Source organism: Phlebotomus papatasi, chromosome 3 (genome assembly GCF_024763615.1).
Source record: "Phlebotomus papatasi isolate M1 chromosome 3, Ppap_2.1, whole genome shotgun sequence".
Classification (NCBI taxonomy): Eukaryota; Metazoa; Arthropoda; class Insecta; order Diptera; family Psychodidae; genus Phlebotomus; species Phlebotomus papatasi.
This window is the reverse complement of record NC_077224.1, coordinates 88,546,536-88,562,727: the sequence shown is the minus strand read 5'-3', so window position 1 is coordinate 88,562,727 and position 16,192 is coordinate 88,546,536. Positions and strand designations below refer to the sequence as shown.

The window sequence follows — 16,192 nt, the reverse complement described above, 5'->3', positions numbered from 1 at the left end:
AGAAGAGTGCAAAAAAGTGGGATAGATAATATGCTCTTTTATGAAAGGGGTATGAATTTTGACTACATGAAATTTTCCCTGACCTAAAGAATGTGCCGGAACCATAAAATTTCAAATTTGATGAGTTTAGCACGCCTTTTACATCGGTAAAATTTCATAAAGTCAAAATTCACATCCTCTTCCCGTCTAAAAATTTTGCATCTGTGTATCCTATTCTTTTGGACTCTTCTTCTTCTTTTGAAGACCACGCTAAATTTAGTTAAATCCAATTTTCTGTACGAAAAATTGGGATAGAAAAGAAAGAGAAAGAAAGTAACGCGAATTTTGATTTCATGAAATTTTATCAACCCAAAAGGTATGCCGGAGGCATAAACAAGTACATTAGATATTAAAATAGACAGTTTGGTCAGTAAAAAATCAATTTGAATCACAAAAAAATCTAATTTGTTTCAAGAAAATTTCATGTAATCGAAATTCACATCTCTTTCTTTCTCAAACGATATTCATATGTCTTTCCCACTCTTTCGAACTCATCCTCTTTTGAACATCACACAAAATTAAATTTAGTTTAATCAAATTTTGAGTACGAAAGAATGAGATATACATTTATATAAAAACATTTGAGAAGGAAATGATATTAATTTTGATGTCATGAAATTTTCTCGATCTAAAATGTGGCGGAGATTTAAATAAATAAATTGCTGGTAAATTCCAAAGCAGTCAAAATCGTTTTAACTAGCACCATCTGAGACACCTAATGCTTCTGGCACACCTTTTGCCTTAGAAAAATTTCATGAAATCAAAATTCATATCGCTTTCTCTCTGAAACGTGTTGCAAACTAAATCCGCTGACCAAATTTAATTTAATTTAATTAATTAATTAGATAGAAATTTCTATCGTATGAATTTTCCCGTGCGTAAAAAAATATTTTTATTAATTATTTTTATTGATTTTTTTTTACTGATGAAAATTAAGTTTTTTCCGACATAAATAGTTTATTGGTCAAAGTTAATATTTTTTACCGTTCAAAATTGATTTTCAACTGATTAAAATTAAATTTTTCGTTTCCTAAAATTACTCTTTTTTGCTGCACATAATTTGAATTCTTTTCTGATCAAAATTGAACTTTTTACTGATCAAAGTCGATTTTTTACTGACTTAAATTTATTTGAGTTACGGATCAAAATTTAAATTTAATCCAGATAAAAAATGATTTTTTCTACGGATCAAAATTAATTCTTTTAGTGATCAAAATCGATTGTTTTACGGACAAACATACCTTGTCTTTCCTGATGAAAATTAATTCTTTCATTGATCAAAATTGATTTTTTACTGATCAAAATTGATCTTTTCACTGAGGAAAAAGATTTCGCTAATCAATATTGACTTTACTGACCAAAATTGATTATTACTGAGTATAATTTAATTTCTGTTTTGATCAAATTTTATTTTTTACTGATTAAAATTGATTTTCTTTCCTACGATAAAAATTGATTTTTCACTGACTTAAATTGATTTCAGTTGCGGATCAATATTTAAACTTAACCTCGTTTAATTTAATCTCGATTAAAATCGTTTTTTTTGCCGACAAAAATACCTTGTCTTTGCTGATGAAAATTAATTCTTTCATTGATCAAAATTGATTTTTTACTGATCAAAATTGATCTTTTTACTGAGGGAAAAAATTCGCTGATCAATATTGACTTTTTACTGGCCAAAATTGATTTTTTTAATGAGTATAATTCAATTTCTGTTCTAATCAAATTTTATTTTTTACTGATTAAATTTAATTTTCTTTCCTGCGATCAAAATTGATTTTTCACTGACTTAAATTGATTTCAGTTACGGATCAAAATTTAAATTTAATCTCGATTAAAATCGTTTTTTTTTTGCCGACAAAAGTAGCTTATGTTTGGTGATGAAAATGAATTCTTTAATTGATCAAAATTGATTTTTTACTGATCAAAATTGACCTTTTTACTGAGGAAAAAAATTCGCTGATCAATATTGACTTTTTACTGGTCAAAATTGATCAAAATCGATTTTTTTACCAACTGTGTATTCCCCGGAGAGCTGATGAATAATTTTCCCTTTGGATGTTTTTTCAAGAGTCAAAAAATAAAGACACGTTTCTGAAATAAAATTATTAAAGTATTGTATTTCTACTGAAATTCATTTTTATCAATAACTCAAAATCTTATACTGATAATTGTATTAAATTAAGATTTTCTTACAAGTTTTTTTATTCTCAATTTCTCTTTGTAAGGTATTTCTTTTTTTTTTATTAGCAACATTATCAATTATTTTTTTGTGTGTGTACTCTCTTTTCAACATTTCTATTATCTTTAGGACAGTTGATTGCATCAGAAGCTAGTGCCACTCCTGCCTCCGGGAGTCGAGTCCATGCTGGCCATGATGGACGTCAGGAGATCTGGAGTGGCAGGTGTGAGGGGTTTCTTTGCTTTTGCCGGAGTTGTTGGTGGTTTGGGAGAGACTGGAACGGGAACAGGGAGTGGCTCTTCGGGAGCAACTGGAGGTGGATCTTCCTGCGGCGGCGGCGGCGGAGGAGGAAGTGGAGGCAAAGGAGGTGGTGGTGGTTGATCCCTAAGTTCATTTGGAAGCGGAGGTTGTGGCTGAACCGGTGGCTGTGGAATTGTTTGCGATTCAGTTGCAACTGACATTTCCACATCTCCTGCTCCTCCTCCTCCCGAAGTCACTGAACTCTTGCTCTCTCTGGACTCATTGGACGTCCTCCTGCTACCCGAACCACTTCCCATTCCTCCTCCATCCGGTCGACTGGACCTGTCAGACGACTTCGAATGGCTGGACTTGTGCTTCGAACTGGACGATTTTTCCGACGAGCCATGATGCCTATGCTCACTACTCCTATGTTTATCCTTGTGATGATGCTTATGACTCGTGCTACTTCCCTTGTGCTTATGCTTCTCCCCACTTTCACCCTCAATCACCAACTTTCTCATGTCAATCTTTGCCTCTTCCGTCTTCTTCTTGCTGGCAGATCCTCCTCCTGCCCCTCCCCCTCCCCCATCACTCTCACTCTTGCGCCTCTCGAGATCCTTCTTCTCACTCTTCTTGGGCTTCCCATCGTGCGTACGCTTGACCGGGGTCGTGTACTTTCTCATTTCCACATCCAACGGAATCGGATGGGGCAGAATTGTCTGACGTTCTTTGTACTGCGGTGGCTGTTCCACCAATTCCCCATTGTTCTGCTCATTCATCACATCAGCATCTGGATAGTACTTTTGCAATCTCAAGTGCCAAGCTGACAGGAGAAAAAAAATGCAAAAATGCACAAAAAAAAACAACAAAATCTTATCAAGTGAAAATCTCAAAGGAAGAAAGAAAAATGATAAAAAATTCTATGAATAATTGAGGGTAATACCGTTTGGATAAATTTAGCCCCATGGAATTTTTCTTCTTCACCTGATCTTCTTTTTTTCTTCCTTAACCCACACAACCACTTGAGAGCAATATTCCACTTTTAATTCACTTCCAAAAAAAAATGCCAAAGTTTTCTTCAAAGAAAATACCCTTTTCAATTTTGACGGTGAATTTCACTAAATTGTCATAAAGTTCTTCCAAATAAAAATAAAAATAAAATAATAAAAAAAACATTAGAGCAGTGCCCTTCAATTTAGCTCTGGCAATCTCAATACTTTTAAATTGTATTGCGGTATTTTATCGCACTGAGCTTTCCGTCAGTGACACTTGCCTACCTTCTGGCGCACAAAAATAACTTTGGAAAGGATTGTCATTTGAGGGGCCCATAGAAAAAAAGGCAACGTAAAAAGGTTGTTTCGAAAAGTGTACCGCAAAAGGAAAAGAAACCATACTAAACTCCACGAGGAAAACTCATCTTCTCACAACTCAACACATTTTCTCATCATGTAAAAATCTCAAGGATTGTGCGTGTTTTTAAGCGTAACCGTAAGCTTTTATTATTGAGCTGTGCGTGTTTTTAAGCGTAACCGTAAGCTTTTATTATTGAGCTGTGCGTGTTTTTAAGAGCAATCTTAACCTTTTTATGACGGAACTGTGCGTGTTTCTAAGAGCAAGCTTACCCGTTTTAAGATGGAGCTGTGCGTGTTTTAAGCGCAATCTTAAGCGTTTTATTATTCAGCTGTGCGTCTTTTCAAGAGAAATCTTAACCGTTTTATGATTAAGCTGTGCTTGTTTTTAATCACAACTTCTAGAAAAGCAACTAGGTGAAATCTCCCGACCAACTTGGGTATTTTGGGCGTTCTTGTCAAAATACTGAAGAAAATCCCAGAGGTTCTGTGATTACATGGGGAAACCAGGAGAAATCTTTTGACAAACTTCGGTATTTTAGTCAAATAATTCCCTGACATTGTCTATTTGAAGAGTATTTTAAGGGCAGAATCACAATGACAGTAAAATGCTCATCGTCATCGTCAAAGTCCTCACCGTATTTCGTTGATTTACGCATTTTCATTGCAATTCTTACGCAAATTCTTCATTACGATATTACCTTGTCTCATACTTGGTGGCACTAGGTGAAAATAGTATAAGAAAATTGAATAAATAAAGCGAAAATGCGATAAACGGTAAGCAAAAAAAAAACTGTAGGATTTTTTGCTACAGTTTTTCGTATAGTTTTTTTGCTCACCGTTTCTCGCATTTTCGTTTTATTTCTTCAATTTTCTTATATTATTTTCACCTAGTGCCACCGAATATGAGATAATGTAACACGGTAAATTGAGAATTTGTGTAAAAATTACAATGAAAACGCGTAAATCAACGAAATACGGTGAGGGCTTTGACGGTGACGGTGAGCATTTTACTGTCAATGTGATTCTGCCCTAATTCTAAAGAAAGGAGGGAAATGAAGATTTGGTCAGATAAATCCTTGAGATTTTTCATGATAAGAAAACTGTTGAGTTGTGAGAAGATGAGTTTTCCTGATGAAGTTTAGTATGGTTTCGTTTCCTTTTCGTTTACTTTTCGGAACAACCTTTTTACGGCGCAGCTTTTTACGTTGCCTTTTTGCTATGGGCCCATCATTTTTTTCGAGAATGACTCCATTTTCCCTAACCTCGGTTCTTTCATAACTCCCTCCGAAAGCTCAATGGGCAGTGTTCGAATATTTCGAACATCTAAACTTCCAAGGAATTAGTTTTTTTTGTGTCAAACATTAATTGCTATAAGTGCAGTAGTCACAAGTTTTTACGGTTTTCACCAAATGCCAATTTTCATACAATTATAAAGTCTGCTAATATGGGCATAAATGTGCATAACATTATCATAAAACCTTGCGGTTGGAGAAGTTTAATGAGTTAGTTCCGTGCCTCATACCCCTCTTCCCCTTTTACATGATCATTATTAACCTCAAAACAAGTTCGAATTGTTTCGAAATAAAATAGAAATGTGCCAGACTTTCAATTTTAGTCAAGACACAAATGGGAGTATTATAACAGCTCAGAGGTTTTATTCAGACACAAACCACAATGACAGATTTTCCAAGACTCATGAATCAAAATGTATTTGAAGAAATACCATCCATGAATACCTTTCTATGACACACAATGGAAGATTTGTTCGAAATTTTTTTTTTATAATGAACACATATTGGAACATTAAAATTACAGGTTAGGGCTCATTTTCGTTTTGTTTTTCGAATTTTCGTTTTTTTCAAGATCTACTCCTGTACGGAAAGCTTCCCATTCACAGCTGAAATTTCATTTTTCATAGTGTCTTAAGGTCATCAAGGAGACAAAAGGAAAAATAAAAAAAAATCTTTTCCTTGGCTTTCGAAATGGATCTTAGATTTTTCTTTCTAACTCCAGCTTTGAATGTTTGAATGGTGTAATTGCGGCTGTTAAATTCCTACAATCACCTCTTATTATTTTATTGTTTTCCGATTTTTGTTCAATTCGTACAAATGATGTACGAACTTAGTGTCTCGGCTAAACTGTACAATTAACACAGCTGCATTAATCTGAGACACATTCCATTAAATCTAAATATTCGATAATCGAAAATTCTGATATTTCCGATAATCGAAAATTCTGATGAAAATAAACTTTTCGAATAATGTGTGTCTTGGCTAATTGATTTAAAATTTCGAAAATCGATACATTTTAGTTTTTATGCTGTTTTCGGGAAAATACAAGATCTAAAACTTGGTAAAATTTTCTTTCAGATCAGACTGAGAAAAAAGGGAACGCTGAAAAAATATTATCTTAGACAGAAACCCTGATTCGAAGTTTCCCTCCAAAATCATAAAATGAAAAACTTATAAAAATATAAAAAAGACTCACCAATACTCGTAACGGCCGTCACAGTTCTAAATTGATGGATGATGTTCCTGGGCAGGAAGTAGATGTCATTGTCATAGAGCTGTATCCTGGCATAGCGAATGCCATCGCGACGCAGCTGATTGAGCTTTGCATCCTCCACCCATTGGACACATTGTGAAATTGGTGGCTCATGGAGGTCCAACTGAAGTTTCTCCACCAAATGCGGAAAGTCCTGAGCAGCAAAAGCCACCACATCCTTCGTGATGCGATTTTGCTTCTCCGGATTCCCACAGTGGATAGCCTTCAGTACCCCAACAGCCGCTGTGGTCATGCGATCGTGCCCATGACCAACATGATCTGCATGAGCCTTTGTGCGATCCTCAAACATCACCTCACGTGCCTCCGACAGCCTCGGAAGGTACTGCAGATTGCGCAACTCATTTATTCGAGTCCTGCATTTTACAACAACAAAAAAAAACAAGAACAATGGATTAATTCTTTTGATTATTCCATCTACTTCTCTCACATTCTTTCTCTGTGGTGCATTTCTCACCTTTGTCTCTTGAGTGGGGTCTTGTTGATCTCAGCCGTGGGAATTAATTGCTCTCCCGGACGTATCCACAAGATTGGACCGTCATTGGAGAGACGAGGATCCATTCTAACAATTGACAATTCACCCCAAGGCATTGCCTGAGAAATACAAAAGTAACATTTTTCAGACACAAATTCAAGTGGGAAAATTTACAGGGACAGACAGAAAAATAGAAACACTCTTTGGAAGAAAAAACTCTGTCTAGAAGACAACGGGTGCAAACACAAGTGGAATTTGATTCCCCAATAGTGTCTTGGCTAAAAAGTAAATGTAACTCTATTTGCACAAAAAGTCGTTGATGTTCGAAGAATTCAAATTCAATTTCGAATTTTCATACGAAATTTTCGCACAAGGTCGGGGAAATTTATAAAATATCACAATAAAAAGCTGGCAAAAGAGTTACTCAGTGATTATGGACTGATTAAATACTGGGGCAAGAACAGTAAACGTCGTTGTTCTGTTTTTTTTCCTCACAACAATGTGAAGACCGTCACATTTTGACACTTGAGCACTTCGAAATTCGAACAGAATGTAACATCCGACACCTTGCGAAAGTGTTAAGAAGTAAGAAAGTCTCTTTTTTGGATCTTCAAATAGATTTTCGAATTTTTCAAGATCTACTTCTGTACGGAAAGAATCTTCCCATTGACAGCTAGAGTACTTCGCACTTCAGCGACTTCTTGTGCAAATAGAGTTCCATTTAACTTTTATCCAAGACACTATTGGAGAATCAAAATCTACTTCTGTTTGGGCTCATTGTGTACACTCACAGTCGGTGTTTGTCCAGACTTTGACTTCAACTATTTTCCAGAAATGTTTCTTCTAAAAGGTATAATGAAACTCTACTTGAACAAAATGTCGTTAATGTTCGAAGAATTCAAATGCAAGATCGAGTTTTGAAACTACATTTTCGCACAAAATGGAAGTATTGAGAAGATATGCTAAAAGAATGGGCCAATGGGAGGAATTTATAATAAGGCAGGAATATTATGAGAATCGTTGCTTCGATTTTCCTCAAAATAAAGTAAAAGACTGTCATGTAGACACTCCAGGTATTTCGAAATTCGAGCATGTATTTCGATCATCAAGCAGACGAAACGCGAAGTAAAAATATCCTTTATTGCTTATTTTTCGAAATCGATCTCCGAATGTCTTTTCTCTTGGGGAGATTCCTACTGTCAGCGTTCGGATTTCCTCGTTGGTGTTAGAATATTCAAATAAAATTTGGAACATTCAAAGTGAATTTCCTCTCAAAATTCTTGAAAAATTATTTAAAGGATTAAAAACTATTAAGAAAGCATTGAAGGAGTTAGTCAATGAATATATAGCGACTTATAAGTACAGAGATAATATTTAATCATTCTTAACTTTAATCTTCTTGACAAAATGAAAACTGTCACATTTTTGATTCCCGAAAAATTTCGAAATTCAAACAGAAACTCCCATGAAATAACAAGGAATCAAATAATTATTCCTTCTTTGGATTCTCAAACCGATCTTCGAATCTTCGATTTTCGATCCTCGATTTTTTTCGAAAATGTGTTCGAATTCGAAAATCTTTATTTTTCATTGTAGTTTTTTATAACACTTCGTAGAACCCTAACTAAAAGTGTCAAAAGTAAAAAAAGGCAGCCGCTGCCACTTATCGGATTTTACAAAATATTTTGATATTCTTACTTATATTTTAATATTCGAAGCTTTAGTCAGTTCTTTTCTGGTGTCTGAATCAGAAATTTCACCTCCTTGGGTACTGTATCTAAAGATTTTTAACCATTCGATGTTGTCATCTTTATCAGAATCATTGAGTCACGGAAAGTGGTGTGCCTTTGAATGCGGCAGCCTTTCAATGTTTCAATTTTTCTCTTATTTTTCAAAGCAAAAATTCTACTTTATGAACAATAGTTAATACTATTAACTATTTTCTATTAACTTTGCTTAACAAAATGGATTTTTAGCTTTGGGAAGTAAGAGAAAAATTGAATAATTCCCAAAATTATTCATATTTCCCAATTGAATATTTCCCATAATTCTTCTCAATAATTTGCAAAAACACTTTCAATTTGTTCTTTTAAGGCTTTTATACACTAACAATCAAGAAAATTACATCTGCAGAACGTAAAACTCCCATATAAAATGCATATGGCAGCAACTGCCACTTGGTCCATCCGAGTGCTTTTTTTTTGTTTTTGCAATATATTTACATTAATATTTAATTTATATTAAAACTTTTATAACGAAAAAATAGCCAGATAAATTCTGCACACATTCAATCAGGCCTCCAGGCGAAATGATATATTCTTCACTATAAAAAAATAACATTGAAAACTAAATTGGCAGCGGCTGCCACTAGGGTCCATCCAAGTGTTAAAAAGGTGTAAAATTAACATTAAAAAATGTTGATATATTTTTACACCTAAAAAGTGTTAAAGTTACGAGGAAAAAAATTAATCGCACCCTCTTTTTTTCTCAGTGGAGACACTCCCAATTTCCTTAAATATTGAGTGGATTAAAATCTATTCTGAAAAGTCTAAATTGGAAATGCTCTTTCTTCCTTCATCTTTTTGTCATTTTTTGAGAAAAAAACTAATGTCTCTTCGATTGCAATGGTGCGAATTACTCAAGTGTTCCAATTTATCTGTAAGCCACTGTAAATCAAATAATTCATATTTATTTTTGAAATAAAAAAAAACAAACTCACCTTCTTCAGGAAAGGATTCTTCTCGAGTCTACTCAGCAAATCCGGAAAATAGCCCCCAACTTCTTCATGAACCTTCCCGACCAAACTAATCTGATGCAGCGGTCCATACCGAAAAGTTCCCTGTGAATAATTCTTGGCCACTTGCTCATGATACTGCAGCATCGTCGAAGTCTCAATGTCCGAATTCCTTCCCAGAACTCCCGCTTTAACCGTCAATGAAGCATAATTTTCAGCCATATGCTCCAGTAAATCCGGCAAATAGGCCGCTGCATCGTGCACAATTCCCATGACATTGTGCGCAAAGCCATTTTCATCTTCACTGAAAACCACCGAAAAAAATTCATCCACCAATTCTGTCATCCGCGACGGTGACAGTGCATCAATTTCATCCTGATACATATGCACCACCGAAGCACCGCCATTGGGATGTGTCTCCCGACGAAAGTATTTGCCGTATTTGAGATGAGCATATTCATTGCGATTGCAATTGGCATCGCGATTTGCTGTGGAAATTTTCTGGGATGATGCAGCATTTGGTGTTTCCGGTGCTGTTGTTGTTGCCGTTGCTGTGGATTCAGTTGCCTTGTGAGCCCTGCACTGAATCCCAACATTCACCTTCTTGACTTTGGAGCGTCTGTAGCACTTGGAACAGTCACTTCGACTGCTCTTGTGGGATGATGATGAGGATGAGGAGGATTTGTGATGATGCCGATGACTGCTGCTGCTGCTGCTGCTGCTGTGATTCCTGGTGGAATCACTCCTGCTTGAAGTCTGACTGGACTTAGCAACATTTTCAGCCTCCTTTTCAACACCATTAACTGCAGTATCACCATTTCTCACCGGAGACTCCAATTTAGTCTCCTGCTGCTGCTGCTCCTCGATTGCCATCTTCTCCTCCTTCACCTGCACCACTTTGTCTTCTGTGTCAAACACAAGTACCCTAGCGACATCTTCACGTGTCTTCTCGGGCTTCATCAAATTCACCGGATTCGGCAAGTAATCCTTCTTAATGAAGACATCCTGCCTCTTCTCCTCCGACATCTTCTTCTCACTCAAACCACTAAATCCCCCAGCGAACACTTCTTCTTCCTTCATCTTCACCCTAACCCCCTTTTCCTCCTCCTCCTCCTCCTCCTCCTCCTTCCCTTCCTTTTCCCCTCTCTCATTCCCCGAGGCACTTTCACTTGATTTCTTGATGGATCTCTTGGATTCATCCCTGGTGCTGCTGCTAATTGACGATGAGGAACTGTTATCACTGTACTTTTCACTCTCGTGACTCGTGCGTGAGTCCTCTGAGGATTGACGGCGATTTTTGTCCTCCTGCTGCACCACGCGACAAACAAACAAACATTCAACAAGGAAAACAACAACAAAACATCTCTCTCTCTCTCTTCCACAAACTTTCCATCATCAAACAATTAGCCACACAACTTGAGAATAATTCTACATTACCTTTTCGTGCTTCCTTTCCTTCTCTTTCTCTCGCTTTTTGCACTTCTTCTTCTTCTGGTGAGCCTCCATGGTTGAATCTGCAGAGAATGGAAGAGAGAGAGAATTGTTAGAAATCTCACCGCAGCCATTTATTCCACACTTTAAGGTCAGTGCAAAATTTCTTGCGCATTTTCCTGAATTACTTTTTTTCTAAGATTACTGTGATTGTTCATATTTTTCATCTCTAAAAAATTTTTTAATATTCTGCTGATGAATTCCGAAAAACTACCCCACCGAAAACACGACTTTTTGGTTTATCTCGAAAACAGCTCCTACGATTTCTTTCATTTTTGCATACGTTTTAGAGGTAGGGGAGACCGGGGAGGTTTGGGACACTTTTTCATGTTTTGACTTTGAGACAGTATTCCAAAAAACCACGTTAGTGTATTACAATTTTATGCGGTCTACAGGATACTTATGGCTATGGGTATTGACTTTATAAAAAGTACTCGATGGAAGTTGGAAAACAAATTAGTTTTCTTGGAGAAGATAAAACATTTAACTTGACGCTTTGTCCCAAACCTCCCCGATGTGGGGCAGTATGGGACGCAAAAAGGGATGTTTGGGACGCGTTTTTTCTCGCATAATTTGTATTACTGGAACACGTTAATTAATTTTTAATACCAGATTAAAAATATTTCTAACAGAAATAAAAAATTTTTATCTTTTATTTCATACTTAGAAATTAATAAAAATTTTATTTGTACAGTAGAGTCATTTATTGTCAATCAATTATTTAAAGTATTTTGTTATTATTTTCGATCTACCTTTCTTTGCTTTTTATTCTAAGTATTGCAATCATGATCATCAAATTCCTCACGCGAGTAGATTTTCTTGCAACTTTTGGTTTTGAACTCATTGACGGATACCTGTTTGATTTTACGACAACTGCATGTTACATGTTTTTTTTCCTTATTTCTCTGAAAAAGCTCTCATCTTGCCCTTTCTGGAGAATTTGTGAGAATTGTAGAGGATATTGCTCGAGAAATTTTCGAGAAAATATTGTTTAACGGGGTAAATTATTGCTTGCCAAGACATTGATGGTTTATTGTCCCTGTAAACAACTGCTCAACTGATAAAGTTTGCAGAAGAGGGAGATTTCCAGTAGAAACTGGGCATTACTCTCCATTTTGACAATAAACAATTGCATACCACCTTCAATCTTGTCGGAAATCAATGTCCCACTCATCCCCTTTCAGGTGTCCCAAACATCCCCACGTGTAGTTTTGGTATTTAAAACCTCTATGTAAAAAACAAGAGCGTATAATCTCTGAAACTGATATAAAAATATGTTTCCAGATTACACTGTTACCTAATGAGATAAAAAAGTTTTGATTATATATCGCTGATATAAAATACAAAGAGGAAAACTGAGACGTCAAAATATACGATTTTTATCCATTTTTAAGAAAGTGTTCATAGAATTAAAACAATAAAACTGAGGATATCCATTGTTTTAGTCAAGATACATCTTAAAATTGTTTACGATTAAGTAGTGGTCAAATCCCATTTATTTCAAAAATTAATGAAAAAACTGCCTTGTCCCACACTACCCCTGTCCCAAACCTCCCCGGTCTCCCCTACCACTAATGTCAAAAATCCTCCTACGTATTAAATTCGTAATTCCACCTCACAAAATCCCTGAAAACACTTAGATTTTCCTCCAGAGGAAAATTAAAATTTTGTGGACAAGTTCTCCCGGTTTATCCAGATACGTACAAAATTTGGCCACTTTTGTAGGCTTCATTTTGACCGGAAATATTACACCGGAGACAAAAATTTGCGCATCTTTGCTTAGATGGAACTTGCCTTAACCGTTTTTAGGAGGTATCATGTATTTTAAAGGCAATTTAATGCTATTTTTCTAGCACATGTTTTTGTGACACTTAGAAAACCAGGGTAAACATTAATCATCATAAACCCACTATAAAAAATAATAATTTAATGGCTTTGACACACCTTTTAGATCAGGAAAATTTCATCAAGCTAAATTAAATTTTGTTCAGTTCAATTTTGAATCCGAAAGAGTGAGATAGACTTATGCAAATCTTTCGAGAAAGAAAGGGATGTGAATTTCAATTTCATGAAATTTTCTTTCTCTAAAAAATGTGCCGTAAGTTCGAACTTACAAATTGTTATGTCCGGGGAATCCCAAATTTTTAAAGCCGGTTCTTTGTATATATCTATCCTATTTTTTCGCACTCTTCTTTTCTTTTGAACATCAGAACAAATTCAATTTGAATTTAAGTAGGAAACAGAGTGGGATAAACAACGTTTGAGAAAGGAAGGGATATGAATTATGATTTACACGAAATTTTCCTAATTTAAAAGGTGTGTCAGAGCCACAAGAATCTGAAGAGTTTCGCTTAACATAATTTTGATCTTGACGATAAAATTGAGTATTTTTATTTTTCTTTTTATAAACTAGGAAAATTGATTTTATTTTATGTTCCACTTAGAAAAAAATTATAACTTATATCTGGCACACCTTTTAGATCAGCAAAATTACGTGAAATCAAAAATCATATCCCTTCCTTAAATGTTTTTTTATATGTATATCCCACTTTTTCGTATTCAAATTTAGAATTAAATTGAAGAACTAAATTGAATTTGTTGTGATGTTCAAAATAAGAAAAAGAAGAATGTGAAAAAGACAGACTTTTTGCAAAACGTTTGTCAATTTTGAGTTCGTTGTCTAATCCAAAGGCGTGCCAGGGCCATTAGAATTGGAAAATTTAACAGTTTAAAAGTCTATAAATTCAAGTAAATAGTTGGGCAAAGGAAGCCTTACATTTTTTAAATTCAAATTACCAATTGTAATTTTCTAAACTAAATCCCTTCGGCACACCTTTTAGTTCAGGAAAATTTCATGAAGTCCAAATTCGGATGTGTTTCTCACATGTTTTGCATATTTCTAACTGATTCGCTGGCACTCTTCTTCTTCTTCTTCTTCTCTTAAACATCACTCCAAATTCAATTTAGCTCAATCGAATTTAGTATGCGAAAGAATGAGATAGTCGTATGCTAAAACATGTGAGAAAGAAAGGGTTTCGAATATCAACTTCATGAAATTTTCCTGATATAAAATGTGTGCCGGAGCCATTATGGCTCCGCCACATCTATTAGATCAGGAATATTTCATGAAATCAAAATTCACATCCTTTTTCTTTCTCACACGTTTTGCATATGTCTGTCCCATTCCTTCGCATTCTAAATTCGATTGAGCTAAATTGAATTTGTTGTGATGTTGTGAAGTACAGTCCAAAAGATTAGGATAGACTTATGCAAAGCGTGTGAGAGAGACAAGGAATCGAATTTTGATTACATGAAATTTTCCTGATCTAAAATCAAAATTCACATACCTTTCTTTCTCAAAAATTCCACAAATATCTATCCTATTCTTCTTCTTTCGAATATCACACTAAATTAAATTTAGTTTAAACCAATTTTGAGTCCAAAAAATGGGATACGCTGGATACGTTTTGCAAATCTTATAAAAGATGCGAATTTTGATTTCATGAAATTTACCAATTCTATGTGTGTCGGAGGCGTTATAAAAATATTGTAAACATTCTGTAATTATGCAATTTGAGAATATTTAAAAAATTATTAATTCGATTTTTATTAAATTTTAGGAAAGTTGTTTTGAAAATTAAATTTCTTTTTTCTTATGGTTCTGACACACCTTTTAGATCAGGAAAATTTCATGAAGTCGAAATTCGCATCCCTTTCTTTCTCACATGTTTTCCGTATGACTATCTCATTCTTTCGCATACCAAATTCGATTGAGCTAAATTCTAAGCTAAGGGATTCGAATTTCGACTTCATAAAATTTTCCTGATCTAAAAGTTGTGCTAGAGCCATTTATAATTCCAGGTATTCTTTTTCTATTAATTGGTAATGGCTCTGTCACACAATTTAGATTAGGAAAATTTAATGAAATCAAAATTCACATCCCTTTCTCACTCGTTTTGCATATATCTGTCTCATTCTTCCGTTCTCCAAATTCGATTGAACTAAATTGAATTTGTTGTGATGTTTAAAGGAAGAAGAAGAGTGTGAAAAAGTGAGATAGGCATATGCAAAGCGTGTGAGAGAGAAAGGGATTCGAATTTCGACTTCATGAAATTTTCCTTATCTAAAAGGTGTGCCGGAACCATTATAAATAGAAATTTAGCCATGAACAATACCATTTATCTCATACAACACACCATTTTCCTTCAATACGAGACACAAGAACAGAACTTTTGTAAAGTGGAAAATCTTGGAATTCTTATTAGAAAACCTTAATCCTTCTTGCAACCTGCAAAGGAAGGAATTTCTTGGAAATGCACCAGGAAATCTGCCCCAACCTCAATGGATGTAAATGAAGTAAAGCTTACCTTCTGGTTTGTCTAGAGCCCCATCTTCTTTTGCCTCAAGAATTTGCTTCTGGAATTGAGTGTCACTGGCAGCCACCACAACGTCTCCCTGCTGCTCATCCCCATTTGCCTCCTTGACATCCTCCCGGACACTGTGACACCCCCCACCATCTTCCTTCCCCAACACTTCACTTTTTGGTTCTTCCTCCACATTCTCCACAGCCTCAGCCACCACACTGCCCGCAGCATCCGGGTCTGTTGATGCTGAGGCTGTGGGACTGGAATTGGGAATATCGGTGGCTGATTCTGTTTGTGTGGACGCCATTGTTTGCACGTCGTCCACTGCCCTCAACTTGCACAAGCTTCTTAGTTGTTTTGCGTAAACTCTATCTCAAATACCGCACTACCACCAGCTATTGAGCTACATTATACTGATATTTCACTGCATTGAAAATTGTCACGGGCAGAATTAAACAAATTTTCCGTAGTTTACTGCTTTGGAAACTCCGCCGAATTGTCAAACACAAGCATTTCGCCAAAATGGTGTCGAAAGCACTTAGCAAAATTCCCACAATACACTTTTACTACATCCCACACACTTCAATGCATCCCATTGCACAAGATTCACACGGGAAATTTGGGGATTTTCCAGCAAAAAACCACAATATTTGTAAAATCTCTCACAAGTTTTCCAGCACTTTTCCTCGGGCAATTCACTTTTATTGCTACAGAGGCGCTGATTGTGGTGGGTGAATTTGCTCCTAGCGCCAA

General features: G+C 35.5%; 1 protein-coding gene across 2 annotated transcripts; it reads right to left on the bottom strand.

Annotated features, from left to right (window-relative positions):
- Nucleotides 1-2,129: 2,129 nt before the first annotated feature.
- Nucleotides 2,130-16,167, bottom strand: LOC129806245 (lysine-specific demethylase RSBN1L). 2 transcript variants are annotated; one of them, XM_055854697.1, is made up of 6 exons: nt 15,443-16,167; nt 11,022-11,098; nt 9,570-10,892; nt 6,833-6,969; nt 6,301-6,731; nt 2,130-3,284 (listed from the first exon to the last, which is right to left on the bottom strand). In XM_055854697.1, the coding sequence occupies exons 1-6, from the start codon at nt 15,744-15,746 to the stop codon at nt 2,365-2,367; spliced, it is 3,192 nt and encodes a 1,063-aa protein (XP_055710672.1). In that variant the 5' UTR covers nt 15,747-16,167; the 3' UTR covers nt 2,130-2,364. The 2 variants fall into 2 exon arrangements, with proteins under 2 accessions (XP_055710672.1, XP_055710673.1); XM_055854698.1 differs by having other exon boundaries at nt 9,570-10,889.
- Nucleotides 16,168-16,192: the final 25 nt, after the last annotated feature.

Bases quoted from the DNA above. Each gene is read 5' to 3' on its own strand.
- LOC129806245 (XM_055854697.1), bottom strand. From the start codon at position 15,746: ATGGCGTCCACACAAACAGAATCAGCCACCGATATTCCCAATTCCAGT. The intron at 11,099-15,442 runs GTAAGCTTTACT...CATTCTCTGCAG, and splicing joins GGCTCTAGACAAACCAGAAG to ATTCAACCATGGAGGCTCAC. The intron at 6,970-9,569 runs GTGAGTTTGTTT...TGTATTTCTCAG, and splicing joins AGAATCCTTTCCTGAAGAAG to GCAATGCCTTGGGGTGAATT.